The 22,863-nt window shown below is 43.0% G+C and overlaps 1 protein-coding gene across 1 annotated transcript in view; it reads right to left on the reverse strand.

Moving 5' to 3' along the window:
- Nucleotides 1-1,211: 1,211 nt before the first annotated feature.
- Nucleotides 1,212-22,863, reverse strand: part of engase (endo-beta-N-acetylglucosaminidase) — a 108,236-nt gene continuing 86,584 nt past the window's right edge. The window contains 3 exon segments of the mRNA XM_084328604.1: nt 1,212-2,159; nt 2,397-2,508; nt 5,517-5,616. Of these exon segments, the coding sequence (XP_084184730.1) occupies nt 1,734-2,159; nt 2,397-2,508; nt 5,517-5,616 (638 nt within the window). The 3' untranslated portion in view covers nt 1,212-1,733.

Here is a 22,863-nt window from a genome sequence, read left to right on the forward strand (position 1 = left end):
CCGCCATCTTGGGAGGGTCAGCCTTGAGTGAGAGTGAGTGAGCTGCACAGACAAAATACTCATAACTCGCTGAAATATTGACGGATTTACAAACGGTTTGGTTTATTACAAGCATTATTAACGTGGCTATGATTCAAGCGGTTTGTAAAAAAAAAACATCTTTAAAAAAAAAAAAATTATAAGTATGCAGTATCATAACTACATCTTTGATGTTTATAGCAAACCAACCCGTTTGTAAATCCGTCAATATTTTTGTCTGCAGCTCACTCACTCTCACTCAAGGCTGACCCTCCCAAGATGGCGGCGGTTCAGTGACGCTGGTGACTCCGCCTTAAGCTATCTAGTGTTCTATATATATCTATGAGTGTGGCTAAAAAGCTTCAATGGGGGGACACCCAGGGGCGGCGCTTCCTATAGGCGACATAGGCGGTTGCCTAGAGCACCACCCAGAGGGGGGGGGGGGCCAAAAACCACCCAGTAAAAGAAAATATATATATTTTTTTATATTTGTATTATTATTAATTTATTATTATTGTTTGTTAGCTAATTTGTTTATTTGTTTTAATTCTTTAGTGTGCACTTTATACATTTATTCTTAGCTCTTGTTCTTATTTGTAATAAATAAAAGGTGCAGAACTTTACTTTAACACTTTGGCTGCCATGAAACGTGTTTAGACGTCATTGCCGGCCATGCTCAAGTTGCCGGAGGACGCTGTACAGCGTCCTTATATCAATATTTCAAAAATCTGCGATCGGATTCATATGTCCCCTCCACTGGCCTGAGATCCACCAGGAGGACCCACTGAGCTCTCTGGCGGTTCAGGAGCGCCATCTGGTGGCCGATCGGCGCAATCGCTTAAACAGGAAGTGGCATAGAGGTTGTGCTGGACGTCCGTATTACTTCCGGGCACTCGCTATAGGTCCCGGCATTCTAGCTCGTCACAATACACAGTGATCGATTGCCAATAACTCGATAAACAACATGATTTGGACGTATATACCATTATACAAGCTGGAGATGGACCGGGTAAATCTACATCCCATAATGATAAGATTTCTACTCTACGATGATCGCCCAACGGCGCGCGGAGACTGGGGTGAGTTTTAGCGTGTAACGTTACCGTCTTCGATACTAACTGCTATTATCAACATTTGACCCACATTAGATGATTGGTATAACGCTGCCCACGGAATTATAAACGCCCCCTAGCCCATCCGGTCAACATCAGATGACGTGTAGTAACTTCTAGAAGTACGTCTAGTTGGAATTTTTTATATCGCGCTGATTGCCATAAAACTATTGCATCATCAATATAATGCATTTGGGGCTATAGATCACGTTCTGGAGAAAGCTGCAGAAAGAGATGAAAACATACTTATACATTAGACCATACTTTACTATGAATATGTGAATGAAAAAGTTTAACGTTGCTACACAATGAACAATACATATAGGACTTTGAATGGGCCCTAATAATGGCAATGTAGCAATAGAATTTAAAAAGTTATAGCCATGCAAAGAAGGGGTACTTCTCCATAGACAAATAGAGCCGGCAACCTATGGTATATCATGAATTTAACCCAAGGCAACCAAAGTGTTAAGATGTTTTGCTTAATTTTCTGTGGGGGAGGGGGGGTGAAGCTTGCCTAGGGCGCCAAATGTGCTAGGTCCGGCCCTGGACACACTCAAGGAGAGGCAGGAGCGTTCAGACCTCTCACGTTGTATGTTTCCTCTACTGGGCCACGCCCTGTTCTCGGATGTAGCTGAGACTCCGCCTCCCCCACTGGCTCTCGGGAACCAGGAAGCCTTCCTGGGGGACCGGCTCCACCACCAGCTCCAGCAGACCCGGCGGCAGCGGCACGGACACCTCCGTCACCCTGAACAGGGTGGAGTAGGCCCGGCCGATTGGCACCAGCGGCCCCGGGGGGATCCTGGGGTCCGGCCCGCGAAGCCGCCGCCAGTACACCCTGAAATGGCGCACGGGCTGGTGGGCCGGGTAGCGCCAGCACAGGGTGGCGTTGAGGTGGAGGCGCGGGGATGGCGAGGAGGATGAGGGGGAGCCTGGGGAGGCGCTGGCGCCGCTGAGCCACACCACATCATACACGCACAAGCCCTGGACGGAGTCAGGGGGCACCGCGAGAGTGGCCGCATCCAGGATCTGGGGGAGAGGGATTTCCAAATAAAAGTAACCAACACTGTTGAACAGTAAAATATTGATATTCAGTATAACAGCACAACCTCGAGTGTGATATTGGTTAAATGACATAAGTGATAAAATAACTATTTTGATTTCATGGGGCCTTTAAAGGGGCTCATTCTGACAGCCCTACTGTTCATATTGCATCTTATATTTCATAACTAATAAAAATATTAAAGGTTGCGTCTCTTGTCTCACCATGATCTCTCCCACACGGCAGGTGAAGGCCAAGTCCTGGGCCTCTCCCTCTCGCGTCACACTCACACACACTTCCCTCAGAGCGCAGCCGTGCAGCTCCAACTGGGAACACCTGCACACAGCGCCCCCCACAGGACAGCAAGACTTGACATTATTCACAGTATACAATTACATCATCGTCGCAGACAACTTGATAGGTCAGCGACGAGTGATCATCATTAAATGACAACTGTGGCCAGTGAGTTGTGTATATTATGGTATGATTGCACCATATTGGCAGGAAATGCATCACACATGAGAATAATAGAATGAGAATAACACTGACAACTTGGAACTGAATGAATGAAAACTTTATTTAACAGATTGCAGAATGGGTACAATACAGTACGGCTCAATACACACAATTGTTAAGGGGATGCAGACCAGAGAAAGACGTTTGTCTTGTTTACATCAGGGTCCCCCATTTTCATTTCATATTAACATTTATGACATACTCAACATGCATGACATTTATGGCATAGGGACATATAGGTATTTAGTACTGATACATTTGTGACATATACAGTATTCAGTACTGTTACTCATAGATCCTGAGTATATACATATGATGGGGAGGGGACTGTACATTAGGAGGGGATGGGTGGGAGAGAAATATACATATATGGCGGGGAGAGAATATATGGGTGGGGGGTTTGGACATTTACGGTGGCCAGTTTCGAATTGCAGCCTCCCGTAGGTGCTCTTTAACACTTTCTATGCCACGAGGTGGCGCCAGAGTTAGCGCTTCAATGCCACCATCGGCGCCAATGTTACGCTTAATATCGCCTAATCTATGTTTTAAATTATGGCTATGTGTCTAATCTGCCCGTCGCTTATCAAAGAATCCTTTTCCAGTCAGTGGTGTCAAGGCAGATTGGTTTTTTATCGCTTCATTTCCGTTTGAGAGCATTTTGAAAAGCACCCGTTTTGAGGTAAAAAACAGTTCATTCTAGAGTCTAGAGTCAGACCATTCTATGATAATCGTCTTTTACTGGAATATTCCAGAACGTTGATATTTGTCGGCCTATTTATGAATCGTTTTCAAATAAACGCTAGATGATCAATATTATACATGCACGCAAGCACATTCGAGCCGCGCACGGATAATCGCCGTGTTCATTTCCTCTTGGACTTTTACAGTGAAACCGAAAGAGCCCATTTCACAAAACAGCTTATATCTTCATCAAAATTAGTCTGATTATCCTAACACTGATAACATAGATTCCTTACCTGACATCAGATGGTATCCAACTGGTATATTCCAATTCCTGATCACCATTCGAAAAAATCGATAAGTGTATGGATCCAACGTGTGTACAGTGCAGTACATGATTCCGCAGGTCTCAGAGGCTCCAGAATGAACTGTGATAACCCCGGCTGCATCAGTGGACTGGAAAATGTGGAGTACAGGATTTTTTCCCCCATCCATTTTCATTGAGTCCATTCCAAAATCCCTTATGTCATCTGGGAGACGATAGGGGGCGCTTTTTTCCACATCTGATCGCCGGCGGCGCTCGGGTATACTAGGGTAGGCTCGCGTGATGCAATATGATTTCAGATCGCTAAAAAAAATAAATAATAATAATTCTGAGAAATCTCGTGAGTGGCTTTCAACATAACTATCGGAAACCCGAGATATCTCGTGAGTGGCAGTGAAAGTGTTAAGAGCGGTTTTGAATGTGGGTAGGGATTCACATTCCTTTACAGCTTTGGGTAGGGCGTTCCACATTGATGTGGCATAATTGCGAAACGTGTTTAGTCCCTTGTTTGAGCCGAATCTGGGTTTAACATGATTTGTTGAGCTTCTTCTGGTGTTGTGATCGTGGTATTCACTGACCTTTGGGAAGTATTTTGACATGTACATGGGTACCTTAGTCGTATAGTGTATCTTGTAGACCAGGCCCATTGCAAGTTGCTGTACTCTGTCGTCTACTCTAAGCCATCCTAGGTTGTCAAAGTGTGCAGGGGTGAGGTGGGTTCTAGGGGTAAGGTCAAGTAGTAGTCTGACTAGTTTGTTTTGTGATGTTTGTAATCTTGTTTTTAGCGCCTTTGAGGTGCTTTGGTACCATGAGGTGCAAGCATAGTCGTAGTACCCTTGAATGAGTGCTCCTGCCAGAGTCTTCAGGGTATTCTTGTTTACCAGAGAGGAGATCCGGTACAAGAATCTAGTTCGTTGGTTGACTTTTTTTATTACATTGGATGCCATTTTGTCACAGGAAAGATTTGCCTCTAGGATGGAACCCAGGTAGGTAATTTCATCTTTCCTTGTGACAATATTGTCACCCACTGTAACTGAGAAGCCGTCGGTCTTGCTGAGTTTGTTATTTGAACCGAAGAGAATGGACTCTGTTTTGCCCATGTATAATGATAGTTTGTTATCAGCGAGCCATATGCAGATTTTGCCTAGTTCCGAGCTGAGGGTTTTTTCAACCTGTAACTTGTTCTTGTCAGAGACCAGCAGGGCTGAGTCATCCGCAAACAGGAACAAGTTGCAGTCACAAGCTGACGACATGTCATTTGCATAAATTAGGAACAGTAGCGGTCCTAGTATGCTTCCTTGTGGAATACCACTAGGGGTGGGAATCACCAGAGGCCCCACGATACAATATTATCACAATACTAGAGGCACAATATTGTAATATGGGTTGGGGTAGATGTAAGGGTCACTTATAAAAATAAATACTTGGCTCCCTTAAACATTTCTACAAATGACAAAGTAAAAGCTCAGTGGGTTATCCACTCTCGCTCCTTTTTTCCCTAATCCGAGTAGAGCTTTTACAAGTTGATATTGTGGAAAAACTAGACCATTAATCACCAAATTAACTAAACCCTAATGGGTACACAAAGTAGTAGGACTTTTACAGCAAGTTAGAGTGACCACGGAGCAACCCCTATGAACGCTGCAACAACCAACCCCTATGAATACTGCAACAACCCCTATGAACACCACAAAAACCCCTATGAACCCCACAACAACCCCTATGAATGCCACAATGATCGACCCTAACTAGCACGCCAGATCGTGCGCTGTAGCTTTGGAATAATGTCCGTCCAAATATCAGCAGGGGGTGGTTGTCTTACCTGATGGTCCAACCCTCTGGGTCCCACTGACCACAGCTCTGAGAGAACTGTCTCACCAGCTCGTGGCTCTCTGCTAGGGCTGTAGGAGACACACTGGTGGCTATAGAGACACAGAAATAGAGACACACACACACACACACACAGTGTGTTAGAGCTGTAGGGTGTAACCGGCGACTTCCGGTTGGAGTGGGACATAAAACTGCTTATACCTGTAAAGGTACAAGAGGCATATTTGATTGAGCAACAGATTTGACATGTTTACAGAAACATATTAGAAACATATATTGACAAACTCGGAATGTCGTTCAGCGGTTCTTTTATTTTATTATTATTATTATTGATTTATTCTTTTTAGATTTTGGGTGCATATCGATTATGTATTTCACCTTTTGTTGATAACAAACAATGAAAGTAAGCTAGGCCAACGATTTAGGGGATCATCCCTATGTTCCCCGGGTCCTATGTTCCCTGCTTGATTGATTAATAGAATTTTATAAATTTTTATTATTTTATTAATTATTAATGTCCGCCTTGTTTCGAACTGGTTAAGCTTAGGCCCTCTTTCGAACTGGTTAAGGTTAGAGTTTGGAATCAGGGCTGGTGGTCTAAAATTTTCAATCAATCAATCAATCAAAGCGGGGAACATAGAACCCGGGGAACATAGGACCCGGGGAACATAGACATGCTCCCCGATTTAGCTAGTTTTGATACCAAAATTAGAAAATATTGTCGACATTCCTGCTATTTAAGCAGCTGATTATATAGCATTCCTTGCTTATTTTTACAGACAATTGTAGGTGCCGCTGCCTATAAGACATAGTAACACATACATTTTGTTGTAAATGATGTGGTGTTGATTTTCAGTGACGACTAAATCGTCTCCCATTCATTTCCTCCCGTGATTGTCCTCTTCTTTCCTTAAATTACCTCCTCGATAATGTTTGATTATAATTCATTGATAATAATTTGTGGGGGAAGTTGAATAAAAAAATACTTTGTGTTCGTATATATATGGAAGAATAACAATGATATGTATGACAGATTCTTAGATATGGATGACTCCCCATTCAAAGAGATAGGGGTCAGGTCTCCCCATTCAAAGAGATAGGGGTCAGGTCTCATTAGTCCTGGCAGCAGAGTGAACTGACTTCTCTTTAGACAGACTGGTTTTACTATGGAAAAGACAACACCTGCATTCTAAATAACTAAGCTACATTTAAGTAGCACTTAAAATGATATTTCACTTTAGTAGAAGTAGAATCAGCCGAACTTCCGGTATGGTGAGCAGTGAGTAGGACGCGTTTTTCCCTCTCTCCCTCATGTTTTTTTAATTACTACGTTTTAAGACTCCAAAACCTCACAATTCTTGTTTATATGCCAACATCGATATAGCTAACTAAGTATTTATCGTCGCAAAGATGACATCCAAGACTCCAAGATCAAAACGGGGCGATGTTCCGAACGAGGAAGAGTCTGACGATACTTTTAGCAAGGCCTGGCTGGCCGCCCTGCTTGATAGCCACAAAGAGGCTATGACCACCGAGTTCAGAAAAGCCATTACCGCTTTGGAAAATAAACTTGACGAAATGAAAATGTGACCGACAATGCACAGCGGGTCGATTCCCTGGAGGAGAATGCAGAATCTGTAAGCGAAAGACTTATGTCGCTGGAGGCTACATGTGCGGATCTGAGGGCCGGCCATGCAGTGCTAAAGGCTAAGGCTGAGGACCTCGAGGTTCGAGGGCGACGTAACAACCTTCGGATCATTGGACTACCAGAGCAGATTGAGGGCCCGAGACCAACATCCTTCTTCGCCACCCTTTTACCCCAAATTCTTGGGGCAGAGACCCTCCCTAACCCTCCAGAATTGGACCGCGCACACAGGTCTCTGGCAGCTAAACCGAAGCAGGGTGAAAAGCCTAGGCCCGTTATCATCAGGTTTCATAACTATCAAACTAAAGAACGGGTGATTCGGGAGGCCAGGAAGAGAAGGGCGGAGATGCTATACGACGGTCAACAAATTGCTTTCTACGATGATTATACCCCGGCTGTGTTGGAACAGCGAGCACCGTACCGCGATGTGATGGCACTACTTTACAAGCGGGGGCTGAGGCCTAGTCTCCACTACCCTGCTAAACTGATGATCACGGAAGAGAGCGGGGACAGAATACGCTTCACGTCTGTTGGGGATGCCGAAGCGTACCTCAAGGCCAAGTTAGCCTAGCGTGGACGGCTACCCAACGTATACCCAGTGGTAAGCTAACCTGACGCCGGGAGCAATGAACAATGAACAATGAATGTAGAATGCGAGATTGAATTTATAGACATTGGTTGGGCTACATTGGTCGACTGCGTTAGACCTGATATTTAGACCTCATGGGGGGATGCTATTGACATTAAGCGGACTGGCTTCTGAAACTGAACTCTATGCTTCCCAAACAGCCGACGCGGATTATATTTTGCCCGTATTTCTAACGCCTTTTTGCTTTTTTTCATTATTCTTTGATAGCCCTTATCTTACATGTCTCTCTCTCATTCAAACTGTAGACGTTTCCTCTGTTTAGGGGCTGCTAAATAAACAGAAGGGATCGGTTTGATAGGATAATGAAGGTTCTATATGTACGCGTTAGGAGTACTCAATGCGCAGTGACTGGGTTTGAATTTACTAGGCCATTTACCTAGGCCCAACGGACACTCGGGGACAGCTGAAACCGACGCCAACAGCATTAGACATGATTACGACGTACTGAGTGTTCGGCTGAACTTGTGGACCTTGGCTATTATTATAGTGCGCAGTCACTATAGATTGTCCGCCAATGCCTCAGAAGGGGACTATTGTTATTTCAATCGGAGGGACTCCTTCAAAAGGAACCATATGCCAACCAGGTTGCTATAGCCATGACCTTGCGAATGATTACGTGCCGTTTTCTTCTGCTCCCTATTTTTTTTTTTTTTTTTTTCAATTTCTTTATATGTATATAATCTTTTTCCTTTTTTTCTTATCTTAATTTGTCTTTTCTTTTGTATGTATTTACTTATATACATATGACTCTCTATGCAGGGTGAGCATATTCAGGGTGAACATGCTCCTCTTAATATTACCTCCCTATACATATTTTAGGCACATTGTGAGGTCCCTGAATTGTGTAACCCCTGAAGCTGCATATACCTCATGTTTATTAATATTTTACTCTTTAAATGTATGTATATAATTTTTTGTTTTTTAAATAGGCAGAAGGAGAAAGGGGGGAAGAGAAGAGAGGAGAGTGGCACCTCTTTTTCAACTATGTTTTGGTTTTGCAATCTTGATATCCCTAGTGGGCTTGGTAGCAGGGGCTAAAGACACTCTCCCCGAGCTGCTGTAAATTGGAGGCGGGCTTTGCCCAGGTCCACGGAATTATAGGCTGACCTACACACACTGTAACGCCTCGGTTTACTTGTCTACTCTTAACTTTCTATGGTCCACACTCCTTATTGGGAGTCATTGGTAGCGCTTTTATGTCTAATCTCTAATGGATAAGCCCCGAGTTGTGTTGCAAGTATCTTTCATTTTTATCCCAGTCTTTAATTTTTGAATTTAAGCATCCCTTTTGTTGTTTTGGCTTTTATTTCTTATTTCTCTGGCAGTTCGAATGTTCTTTTAACACAATTTAAAGGTTTATACGTAACCATATTGGAGGCTTTTCGAAATTGATGGGAGAGAGGGGGGAAAAGGGGAGTGAGGATGAAGTCTCCACCGGAAGGAAAGTATCCTGAGAGATACAGAGGCTGTTGCTGTTCTCATAGGGACCAAGGGATGTACCCCCGTGTGAGTATGGTTGTGTATGGTTGTGTGGGTGTATGTGTGTGCGTCAACTCCCCCCCCCCTTTTCTCTATCCCCCTCTACCTTTCTCCTCTCTTCTAATGTTTTATCTTCTCAAATCAGGTATGTATATACTTGACAGAACATGGCAGTGACGGGCAGGAACATCCGTTTCGTCTCATGGAATGTCAAAGGGATGAATAGCTCTATCAAGGCTAATAAGGTACTTAACCATCTACGACACCTCAAGGGTGACCTTTGTTTTTTTACAGGAGACACACATCTGCACCTCAGATATCCCCTGCATTAAGAGAGCATGGATGGGACACGTTTTTCATTCTAAATTCTCAGCAAAAGCCAGGGGAGCTGCAATCATTATACATAGGGATGTACCCTTCGAGCCTGCCACCATTCTAACTGATCTTGACGGACGATATGTTATAGTGTCGGGCAGGCTGCAAAACATTCCAGTGGTTTTGGCCTCAATATATGCGCCAAATTGGGACAATGATAAATTTGTGTCTAACTTATTTTCCTCGATACCTAACCTTAATGATCATCACATAATTATCGGAGGAGACTTTAACCAGGTCCAAAACATAGAATTGGATAGGTCCTCGGATAGACAAACTACCATCTCCAAAGCAGCGAACATCCTGAAATTTCATATGGAACAACTTGGCCTTATAGACCCTTGGAGAGCAAAATGTCCTACCGATAAACTTTTCTCCTTCTTCTCCCATGTCCACCACACGTATTTCGAGGATAGACTTCTTTTTGCTAGATGAAAAACTACTACATAATGTAGTCGCTACTAAGTACCATAGTATAGTCATTTCCGATCATGCCCCGACATCCATTGAAATTAACTTCCCCCAGGGTAGAACACCCTCTAAATTTTGGAGATTCAATTCCCACTTACTATCTGAACCTGAATTTAAGGATTTTATCCATGCACAAATAAAAGTCTTCTTTGAGATAAACGACACACCTGAAGTTGGCAGTGACATGCTCTGGGAGGCCTTTAAGGCATATCTCCGCGGACAGGCCATCTCCTTTACCTCTCATTTTGGGAAGCAGGAACAATCCAAATTAATGGATATATCAGATGAGATTAAACGATTGGACATCCAGTATTCATCTAAACCAACTCCTGCTCTATACAAGAAACGACTCCAGCTCCAATCACAATATGACTTGCTCTCAACTAGTAAGATCGAGAGACTACTCTTGCACACCAAGCAACGTTTTTTCGAACAGGGGGATAAGGCCGGAAAATTACTTGCGTACCAAGCACGAGTGGTGAGTGCCTCTAGACTGATTCCCAGGATAAAATCCCAATTAGGTGTCACTACAACAGACCCTACGGAAATTTCTGAAATTTTCTCTGACTATTATTCCAAACGTTACACGTCGGAATCTTCACAGCAGGACTGGGATCGCCCAAACCCCCTCAAGTCTCTCAAGTACCCTCAAGCGAATAGAGCGGAGGCTGAAGAGTTAGGCACGCCTATAACCATCTCTGAAGTGACTGAGGCAATCAAATCTTTACAAAGTGGTAAATCACCTGGTAAACATCTGTAAAAGATCCAGAGATAGAGATTGAGAACTACTCAATAATTAGGAATGATAGGAACAAACATGGAGGTGGTGTCTGTATGTACATACACAAGGACACCAAATTCATCAACAGAAATGACCTGAATCATAAATCAATTGAAACTGTATGGGTGGAAATCCTATTCGAAAGGGCGAAATCCCTACTGGTTGGCACAGTCTACAGGCCGCCAGATCATAGTGACTTTTATGATACACTGGATGGGTGTTTAGCTGGAGTTGAGGATGTAGACAAAATTCTTATTGGAGACTGGAACACGGATATGCAACGAAAAGATGCACCCGTCTTCAAGGCCTTCAGTAGGTTTTGTGATCTGCACGGCCTCAGCCAGCTAATCACCCAACCCACACGTGTATGTGAATCAACTCAGACTACCATTGACCTCATTCTGACCTCCGACAAGTCCAAGATCTCCAATAAAGGGGTTATAGCATGCGGGTTAAGTGATCATTATATGATATTCTGTACCCGCAAAAAACTAAAACAAAAGGCTGGCTGCCACAAAACAGTCACATCTAGAGACCTCAAAACCTACTCTAGCGAGGCCTTTAACCTTGAACTGGAGAGCCTGGACTGGTCAGATGAACTCAATGGTACACTGGTTGAAGAAACATGGCTTGGTTTCAAAACCAAATTCTCAACAATACTAAACAACATGGCCCCCCTAAGAACCACCAGGGTAAAAAATCGCGCTGAGCCGTGGATGCACTCCGAAATACTGGCCGCTATGAAAACCAGAGACAAAAAATGCTCTGAGTTTCGTAAAAGTCAGTCAAAGCTTACTAAAAGCACGAGCAGTGAACTCCAAGCCCACGTGACTGAACTCAAACTAGAAAGAAACAGACTAAGAAACGACGTAAACTCCATGATCAAAACTGCAAAAAAGAATTTCATCAATGACAAAACTGAGGAAAACAAAAACAAACCACGTGAACTTTGGAAATTACTCAATAATCAACTAGGATGCAGTAAAAAACTTAAAACCAGATTCTCAAACATAAACATAAAAACGGACAACACGCTCATCACAGACAAGCTGGATGTAGCCAATTACTTAAACATTTTCTTCACAAACATAGCCACAACACTGGTAAACAAACTACCCTCCCACTCAGGGCTTTATGGGGTAGAACACATAGTAGCTTACTACAAAAACCTAGGGGTCCGCAAGGACGACTTCAAGCTAGAAATGGTAACAACAGATGAGGTACTCAATAAACTGAGCGCCCTCCAACCTAACAAGGCCACTGGCCATGACAACATCCCCTCCAAATTCCTCAGAGACTCAGCAGCCGCCATCACCCCAATCATCACACACATAATAAACCTCTCCATAAAACAGGGACACGTCCCCAAGGACTTCAAAATTGCGAGGGTGACCCCTCTGCACAAAAAGGGCAGCAAATTAGACCCAGGCAACTACCGCCCTGTTTCTATTCTCACCTCCATCTCGAAAGTCATGGAAAAAATAGTCTACGAACAGGTCGAAAAGTACCTAGCGGAAAAAAATCTAATCTACGAATTCCAATCTGGCTTCAGAACATCCCACTCCACTGACACATGCCTTCTCTATTTGAATGACCACATCAAACAAGAGGTGGACGCAGGCAAATACTGCGGCATGGTCATGCTGGACCTACAAAAGGCCTTTGACACGGTCAATCACTCCATTCTGATTGACAAGCTAAAAGCAATTGGTTTTGATAGTCTATCAGTGAGCTGGATGCAATCCTACCTTGAGGGCAGGGAACAGATGGTGGAGGTAAACGGTACCCTATCCCCCCCTCTCACAGTGAGCTGTGGTGTTCCACAAGGAAGCATACTAGGACCGCTACTGTTCCTAATTTATGCAAATGACATGTCGTCAGCTTGTGACTGCAACTTGTTCCTGTTTGCGGACGACTCAGCCCTGCTGGTCTCTGACAAGAACAAGTTACAGGTTGAAAAAACCCTCAGCTCTGAACTAGGCAGAATCTGCATATGGCTCGCTGATAACAAACTATCATTACACATGGGCAAAACAGAGTCCATTCTCTTCGGTTCAAATAACAAACTCAGCAAGACCGACGGCTTCTCAGTTACAGTGGGTGACAATATTGTCACAAGGAAAGATGAAATTACCTACCTGGGTTCCATCCTAGAGGCTAATCTCTCCTGTGACAAAATGGCATCCAATGTAATAAAAAAAGTCAACCAACGAACTCGATTCTTGTACCGGATCTCCTCTCTGGTAAACAAGAATACCCTGAAGACTCTGGCAGGAGCACTCATTCAGGGGTACTACGACTATGCTTGCACCTCATGGTACCAAAGCACCTCAAAGGCGCTAAAAACAAAATTACAAACATCTCAAAACAAACTGGTCAGACTACTGCTTGACCTTACTCCTAGAACCCACCTCACCCCTGCCCACTTTGACAACCTAGGATGGCTTAGAGTAGATGACAGAGTACAGCAACTTGCAATGGGCCTGGTCTACAAGATACACTACACGACCAAGGTACCCATGTACATGGCAAAATACTTCCCAAAGGTCAGTGAATACCACGATCACAACACCAGAGGGAGCTCCACAAATCATGTTAAACCCAGATTCGGCTCAAATAAGGGACTAAACACGTTTCGCAATTATGCCACATCAATGTGGAACGCCCTACCCAAAGCTGTAAAGGAATGTGGATCACTACCCACTTTCAAAACCTCTCTCAAGAGACACCTACGGGAGACTGCAATGCAACACTGGCCCCTGTAAATATCCTAACCCAACCCCCTCCAATGTACAGTCATTTACCTAGTATGGTCTTGTCAATAGTCCAATGTACAATTTTGTTTGTTTGTACAGAGTCCCCCCCCCCCCCCCCCCCCCTCAATGTACAGTTTTGCTTGTTTATACAATGTGCCCCCCCCCCCCCCCACCCACCTCCAATGTAAATTACCCAGTATGGTTGTCAATATCCCAGTGTACCCAACCCCCCCCCACCCAACCTCCTCCAATGTACAGTTTCTACGTCAAATGTATATAAAAAATAGGGAAACAATGTCCAGGCACGCACTCCAGGTTTTTCCAAATTTATTGGCAGCCTGTAATCATGACGTTTCGGTGTGAACACACCTTCTTCAGAATGGCTTGCATGAAGCATGAAGGGTAAGTGACCCTAGTAAATACAAGTCAAACAGGAAGTGACAACACAGGAAGTGACAACACATTCCCACAAGAGATTGCAAAAAAGTACAAAATACCACTTACAAGCACAACCTTTTCAGAATTATGTAAATCAAAAAGAAAGCATGTATAAACAGTAAATCACACAGAGATATATCTATATATAGTTATATATATATATATATATATTTTTTATACAGAGTAGGCCTACATCTTAAACTCTAAACATAAACACTCATGACCCATATAAGCCATCTTTCAATTATAAATATAAAGAATGATAAATGAAAATAGTAAACAATCAAATGAAATAATCAAATTTTTTATGTATGATATCAGAGGTTACAGCACCCAGTGTCAAGTCTAGTGAGGTGAGCGCGTTCTACTACTTTTTTCACTTGTTACACTTGAGATACGCAGCTCCCTCTATTATATATACTTTTTTCTGCCCACAAGGGTGAATTGTTTGGTCCTTTTCGGCCTCTACAAAATGGCTGCCGGCAAGACCTTCGCATTTTCCAATGAGGACTCTACACGGATTTGCGGTCTGTTTCCCCCTTCAGAGACTGGCTCCCATACTACAAGAGGGAGCGTCGCCATGTCCAGTTCTCTGTTGCGCCTGAGACAGAGAGAGACTCGTTCCTTATTGCATGGCACCACACTGTCACAGTACTGGAAGGACAGCATCATTCCTAGAGGTTTGCGTATCATTAAGGAACCCACATTGGGTCAAGAGAACCCTGCTTTTTGTGATACTTGGTGTACTATTCTGAATAAGTGTTCCTTAGATCTGATGCTTTTAATTATCGAAAATGAAAGCACAAAGCTTGACAGTTTACGCAAGGAGATCACTGCACTGGAGGTTGACATGTGTGAGTCAATCCCCACAGAGGAACTGCAGGCCATTAAGGAGGCTTGTGCAGCAAAAATTGAACAATATAAACGTGACATTGAGCAACATAAACAGGCTAAACGCCGAAGAGATACGCAGGACTATGAATCCAATAGGGTTTACCCTTGGCTTTCACAGACTTTCATACACACACGTATGCGCAGGCAAGCACACCAGGCTGGGGCTCGGCCCTATCCTGGCTCTTCCTCCTCTGCTCTGAGCTCAGATGAGACACAACCAGGACCTGAAAGGATCGGCCCTTACACGAGGAGCCGGAAGGTTTTTCAGCCAGGCTCCTCTCCTCCCCTACCAGGGAGAGGAGGCACAGGAAGACCCGACGAGGCAAGAGAGCTTCCAACCCGAAGACGCAGGGGGAGGTGGCAAACATAGTCAACATTTCAGAGGTAGACCTCAGTGACTCCCAATGTAAACTACTGTCCAAAGGACTTTCTTTTGTACCATCTCGTAAGGTGGACGGTTTCACTACAAAGGTTGAATTGTTTAAGTTTTTTAGGAACATTAAGCTTAAAGCTTTTTATTCTAGAGATGTCGACAAAAATATTGTTTATTCTACTCCTGGAAGCACAGTGCTGCCAGAAGTCAGTTCATTGGACATGGTTGATAGACCATTTAAAACACTGTTCAAGCCTCGTAGCACGTTCACTCCACAGATTAATCATGCATCAGTTGACACATTTTGTAGACTAGTGGAGGATGAAGTTATGCTTCTATGTGGGAAAAGTAATGAAACTAGATTATTCCCTAATCTGCTTGAGTCAGAGAGACTAGCACTTAAGGAATTGATGCAGTTAGATAATCTGGTGTACAGGAAGGCCGATAAAGGCTCGGCCTTAGTGGTACAAAATAAGAGTTCCTATGTTGCTGAAATAAATAGACAATTAGCAGACACAGATGTGTATATTCCTTTAAGCACAGATCCAACTGTTCGGTTCTATTTTGAGATCAAAGAGGTTCTAAAGCGCCTTCTTAAGGAGGGTGAGATTTCTGAGAAGGAATTTAAGTTCATGGTGAATGATAACCCAGTAAGACCTATTATTTACACTTTGCCCAAAATTCACAAGGATCTTCATAACCCACCAGGTCGACCTATTGTGGCTGGTATCGGGTCACTTACAGAACCTATCTCAAAATTTGTTGACTCACACCTTAAAGAATTGGCTGCAGCACAACCTGGTTATTTAAAGGACACTACCGACTTTCTAAGTAAGCTGTATGAGTGCAGTATAGAAGCTATTGATATTTTGTGTACTATGGATGTTTCTAGTTTATATCCTAGCATCCCACATATTGATGGGTTAAGTGCATGTAGATATTATTTGGATCAGAGAATAGAGCTACATCCCTCTACTGAGGCATTAATATCATTGACTCAGGAAGTCCTTAATAAGAATTATTTTCGTTTTCAGGATCAATATTATTTACAGAAAAGAGGCCTAGCTATGGGCAGCCCGGTAGCGGTTAATATGGCCAACTGTTTTATGTCGAAGTTTGAGTCTGAATGTATTTTCAATAATAATCCATATGTTGGACACATTAAAGCCTATTGGAGGTATATTGATGATTTATTTTTTGTATGGTCAGGCACTAAAGAGGCTCTGGTAGAGTTCCACTTGTTTCTCAACTCTCAGAGAGAGACTATTAAGTTTACTATGAATTATGATTCACATTCCATAGCATTCCTTGATGTATTGGTGAAAAAGAGAGACAATATTGTCCATACCGAAGTTTTCAAAAAAGAGACTGATCGAAATTCGTTTCTCCATTATAGCAGTTATCACCCACCAGAGCTCAAGAGGAGCCTTCCATTTAGTCAGATTTTGAGATATAAACGTATCTGTAATACAGATGACATTTTTGATACACAAGCCAAGGAGCTTTGTCAGAACTTTAGATCTAGAGGATATAGTGAGGCCCTTATTGAGAATTCTCTTAATAAAACTAAACAGATAAACAGACAATCCCTTTTTACACATAAAGACAAAGTAAAAAGCAACTCGGTAGCATTGGTGTCCACCTTCAGCCCTATTTCTAGAGATATGCGTGATATTGTGAACAAATACTGGTACATTTTAAAGTCAGATCCTAAGATCGGAGGTGTGTTCCAGGAACCACCCAAATACTTCTACAAACGGCAACCTAACTTAAGGGACCAGTTAGTTAAAACAGATTTTCCCAAAAAATTTACCCATTTTATGGCTAATATTCCAAATGGCAATTTTCCATGTTTGTCTTGTACCCAATGTCATGGCATGATTAAAGAGAAATTTTATTTACAACCAAGTACAGGTAGGAGTATCGCTGTTAGAGGCCGGATTACCTGTAATTCTGATTTTGTTGTTTACTTGCTTAAATGCCCTTGCAACCTTTACTATGTTGGAAAAACAAGAAGACGTTTTAAAAATCGAATTTCGGAGCACAAATGTTCTATAAGAAGAAATGACGAGAAGTCTTCAGTTGCAAGGCACTTTAATAAGTTAGGACATGATATTTCTGGCTTAAAATACATGGGTATAGAGCAGGTCTTGAGACCACCAAGAGGCGGCGACAGAGACAGGCTCTTGCTACAAAGGGAATGCTTCTATATTCATTTTCTAGATTGTCTAGAGCCTAGAGGCCTCAATGAGGAAAATGTTTTGACCTGTTTCATTTGATTATTTCATTTCATTTGATTGTTTACTATTTTCATTTATCATTCTTTATATTTATAATTGAAAGATGGCTTATATGGGTCATGAGTGTTTATGTTTAGAGTTTAAGATGTAGGCCTACTCTGTATAAAAAAAAATATATATATATATATAACTATATATAGATATATCTCTGTGTGATTTACTGTTTATTTCTTTTTTATTTACATGCTTTCTTTTTGATTTACATAATTCTGAAAAGGTTGTGCTTGTAAGTGGTATTTTGTACTTTTTTGCAATCTCTTGTGGGAATGTGTTGTCACTTCCTGTGTTGTCACTTCCTGTTTGACTTGTATTTACTAGGGTCACTTACCCTTCATGCTTCATGCAAGCCATTCTGAAGAAGGTGTGTTCACACCGAAACGTCATGATTACAGGCTGCCAATAAATTTGGAAAAACCTGGAGTGCGTGCCTGGACATTGTTTCCCTATTTTTTATGTATGATATCAGAGGTTACAGCACCCAGTGTCAAGTCTAGTGAGGTGAGCGCGTTCTACTACTTTTTTCATACGTCAAATGTATATACTCCCTTTTCTTGACTCCTTCTGTATCACAAACAGTACTGTATTTGCAAATCTGGTATGTCATAAATGTATAGATGTAGCAGTACTGACTATCTGTATGTCATGTATGTCATATATGTCCTGATGAATTGAAAATGGGGGACCCTGGTGTAAACAAGACGAAAGTCTTTCTCTGGTCTGCATCCCCTTAACAATTGTGTGTATTGAGCTGTACTGTATTGTACCCATTCTGCAATCTGTTAATAAAGTTTTCAATCAATCAATCAATCAATCAATCAACCAGGGCCAGATGGCTATACTACAGAATTTTATAAAACTTACTCCGTGTTGGTTGCTCCTTTCCTACTGAGAGTATATAACGACTCCCTTCTAAAGGGCCAAATGCCACCCACGCTATCAGAGGCGTCATTATCCTTACTGCTCAAAAAAGGTAAAGACCCTCTCCTTTTTAGCAGTTACAGACCAATCTCCCTCCTTAATGTGGATTGTAAAATATTGGCTAAGGTCCTTTCATGCCGTCTTCAGAAGGTGGTCCCGTTCCTGATAGACCCGGATCAGACGGATTTCATCATGGACAGGCAATCCTTCTTTAACACCAGAAGGCTGCTAAATATCCTTTTCACAACCACGACTGGCGCGCCAGAAATGGTACTCTCCCTAGATGCTGAGAAAGCGTTTGACAGAGTGGAATGGAGGTACCTGTTCCATACTCTTGAGAAATTCGGTTTGGGACCGGGTTTTATTTCATGGATAAGACTCCTATACTCGTCCCCGGTGGCCTCGGTCAATGTGAATGGTACCAAGTCGGGCCAGTTTGCGCTCTATCGCGGTACTCGTCAAGGATGCCCGCTTTCTCCCTTGCTCTACGCGCTCGCCGCAGAACCCTTAGCCATTTGGCTTCGCAGTGAGGTTAGATTTGAGGGGATTGAGAGGTTCGGCCTGGTTCATAAACTCTCATTGTATGCCGATGATCTCCTACTTTATGTCTCCAATCCGTCATCGTCCATCCCTGTTATCCTTGATATTCTAGAACAACATAGGCAGCTCTCTGGATACAAACTCAATCTCCAGAAAAGTGAATATTTACCGGTTAATGTGTCTGCGGAACGGCTTCCTCAATCGCTTTTCCCCTTTAAAAAAGGGCCACGGAAGGATTCACATATCTAGGGATTTTTATGGCCAAATCACAGACGGAACTCTTCGCAAATAATTTCCGTCCTCTGCTGGAGCGCTTTAAGCTAGATCTGACGAGATGGTCCTCTCTCCCCCTCTCGCTTCTGGTAAGGGTTAACCTGATAAAGATGGTGGTCTTACCCCGATTTCTATACGCTTTTCAGCATATACCAATATTTATTAATAAAGCCTTTTTCACTTCGATTGATCAACTCATAGGTTCATTCCTGTGGGGTAACAAAAGAGCACGTATTAAGAGGACGATTATGCAACTTCCCAAATCGGAAGGGGGTCTGGCTTTGCCTAATCTTCGCTATTACTACTGGGCATGTAATATAAACAAACTCCTTTATTGGAGGACCAGGAGGGAGGAAGAAGACCAACCCCAATGGGCTCGGATGGAAGTCTCCTCTTCGAAGTACTCACTCTGGTCTGTGGCAACATCCCAATTACCCATTTCGGTCCCCATTAAACAGGTGGCTCAGAACCAAATTGTGACGGAAACTTTGAAAATCTGGAGTCAGTTTAGGAAACAATTTGGCCTGCACGCTCCGTCAGGGCTAGCTCCAATCTCTCGTAATCACCTATTCTTGCCATCCTGCTCTGATCCTGTATTCAGAAGCTGGGCAAACAAAGGTTTGCTAACCATTAATGACCTCTACTCCGGAGGTGTGCTCTCGTCGTTTGCAGAATTGTTTGGTCTCCCAAATTCCCACCTTTTCCGTTTTTTTCAGATCAGACATTTTGTTCAGAACCAATTCCCACAATTCCCTGGCCGTCCTCCATACTCTAGGACTGACCATCTCCTATCGCTCTGTACCGGGCGGAAAGGGCTCGTCTCAATTTTATATGATAAAATATTTTGGATGAACCCAACTTGCTTAGACTCCCTGAAAGCCAAATGGGACGAGGATCTGGGAATTATCATTACAGATGAACAATGGGATCATATACTAGACCTGGTACACACTTCCTCTATATGTGCAAGACACAGTTTGCTGCAGTGTAGGATACTGCATAGAGTTCACTACACCAATGCGAGGTTAGCAAAGATATATCCGGATAGAACGGATGCGTGTAATAGATGTAAACAATCTCCAGACGATTATATGCACATGTTCTGGACGTGCCCCAAACTCACAGAGTTTTGGACTACAATATTCGATACACTGAGTAGGGTCCTGGGAGTGGCGTTAGACCCAGATCCACTCACTGCCTTTTTCGGAATCCCGAATACCCCAACGATAATATCTAGGGCTGCAAAACGAGTTGTGGCGTTTACTACCCTCCTCGCTAGGAGACTTATTCTCTTTAAGTGGATACACCCTTCCCCACCTACTCACAACAGATGGATACATGAGATACTACATTGCGTTAAGCTTGAGCGAATCAGATTCTCCCTAAAGGGCTCCCTTGAAACATTCCAAGTGACCTGGCAACCATTTCTGCAACACATCTGTTACAAAGGGTCAGATTAAACCGAATATATATATTTATTGCTTGATACCCCTTGTATAATATTTGTATATCGTCTGATATCCCTTGTATATTCTTTGTATATATACACGGAATATCCCTTTACCTAGGTACAGGCCAGACCATAATATTCGTTCTCCTATTGGACAGCGACCCCCTAGGCGCCAACGGCCATACCCCCAATGTCGAGTTCAAAGCCACCGCCAAGGCTTGTCTCAACATTTCCAGGTTTGCGCAGTAATACGAGACAGAACTGAGGTTGGCACTAGATTATTCACCTTACGTATAAATACGGCGCAGGTGGAAACAGCAGCACTTCGTTCACTTCGTTCAGTTCATCATTCGTTCAAAGTAACGTATCGTCTTAACGTTAAAGCCTTCACCACGAGTCAACGACCAAGTGAAGTGAGCAACTTTGCGTCTAAATAGAGCACTTATAATATGTGCGAATAGGATAGTAAAAGTGTCCGAGCTTAGTGAAATAACGTCAAGTTCGACCTAGTTAATGTGAAGTACCGTGCACAGGAGAATCTACACCGGCGAATGCAGAGCCTTTTCCGGCTGGATTATATTGCCTTTGGTACTGTGGCTGCTGGAGCAGAGAACCGTCTACCCCACTGCTGTGTGGGATCTACCCGTGAGGAGTATCACTCGAGCCCGTCTCTAGGAAGAGGCTGGCTGGCTTTCATCCATGCTGTCGCGCATACTTGGATTATAGCTGCTGCTTTTGTCTGCCGATCGAGGGGAGTATATGTACCGACTCCCGTAGCTGGAGCTTATTGATTCCTCGTTGATCCAGACTCTTGCATCCGAACATTCCTCTCCCCTGCTGGCTTACAACCGGAGGGAACCCCTTAGTATCTCCAGCTGACTACGAGTGTGCCTTATATAATTATTATGCTACAGGTGGTACTAATTATACCCATCTTAATATGCTCATGGACTTACGCTCTTGACCTACTTAAGTGTTCTTCGCCATATAAGCGCATTCATAATTCTCATTCTGTAACCTATCGTTGCTATAATAATAAATCCCTCTCACTAGAACTTTAGGTGTCATTGTTGTATTCTTGTGTGGGTGTTCACCATATATACCGTGTACTGTATGGCCAGTAATTAAAGTACATAACTAAGTAGTGGTTTAATAATACCATACTCTCAATACAGTCAGGGAATTGTACCCCTCAGTTACAACATCGATACCTTGACTATCAACGAAGAGACTTAGAAAGGCTAGAGCTTTACACCTCTAACTACACTTCCTTATTTTATATCGTTATTTTATTCCTATTTTCTAATCTCCCCCCCCCTCCCTGTCCTGGTATGAATGGGTGTGAATGAGACCCCCGGAGGCTGGGTGGGTAACTGAGGGAGGGAGAGGAGAACGGGAGACGCAGCTGCGGAAGGTTAGACTACTCAAGAATTACCACATAATATGGGCAGGGGTAGGGAAAGGAGTGAAATAACCTCAATGATGAAGTTCTTCCACAGCCACAGCCGTGCTGGAGAGTTTTCTTTTTGTGTTTTTTAGTTCTTTCTTTGCTTCTTTGTATCTAAATATTTGTGCATGATACAGATAGGTCTGATTGATACTATTACTGTTTTTTGTTTTTCTTTCCCAGTAGCAACTATGCTGTATGTTTGGATGTTTTGCAGATGTGTCTTTAAAAACCTCGATGTGGGGGGGCTGGGGTGGGTATGTACATACTACTTTTCCTGTAATAAAGAAATTAAACAAAAATCTTCTTACCTCCATCCAAGGTCATCTAGAAGTGAGCTAGTGAAAACTGCTGTCCCTGTTGTCTGCAGAAGCATGATACCCTTACAAAAATGTCCTGCAGGAATTTAAGGATTTCCTGTAGGAATCATGCTTGACTTTTTTGTAAGGGTATTGAGACTAGGTCCCCAAAATTAATGGAAGTGAATGAGGAGCCTGACACCTGGGAGGAATGGTGGTGTTAACAGTGGACAACCGGGACAGCAGTGGTC

This window comes from Notolepis coatsorum, assembly GCF_963971535.1.
Source record: "Notolepis coatsorum genome assembly, chromosome: 14".
Taxonomy (NCBI): Eukaryota; Metazoa; Chordata; class Actinopteri; order Aulopiformes; family Paralepididae; genus Notolepis; species Notolepis coatsorum.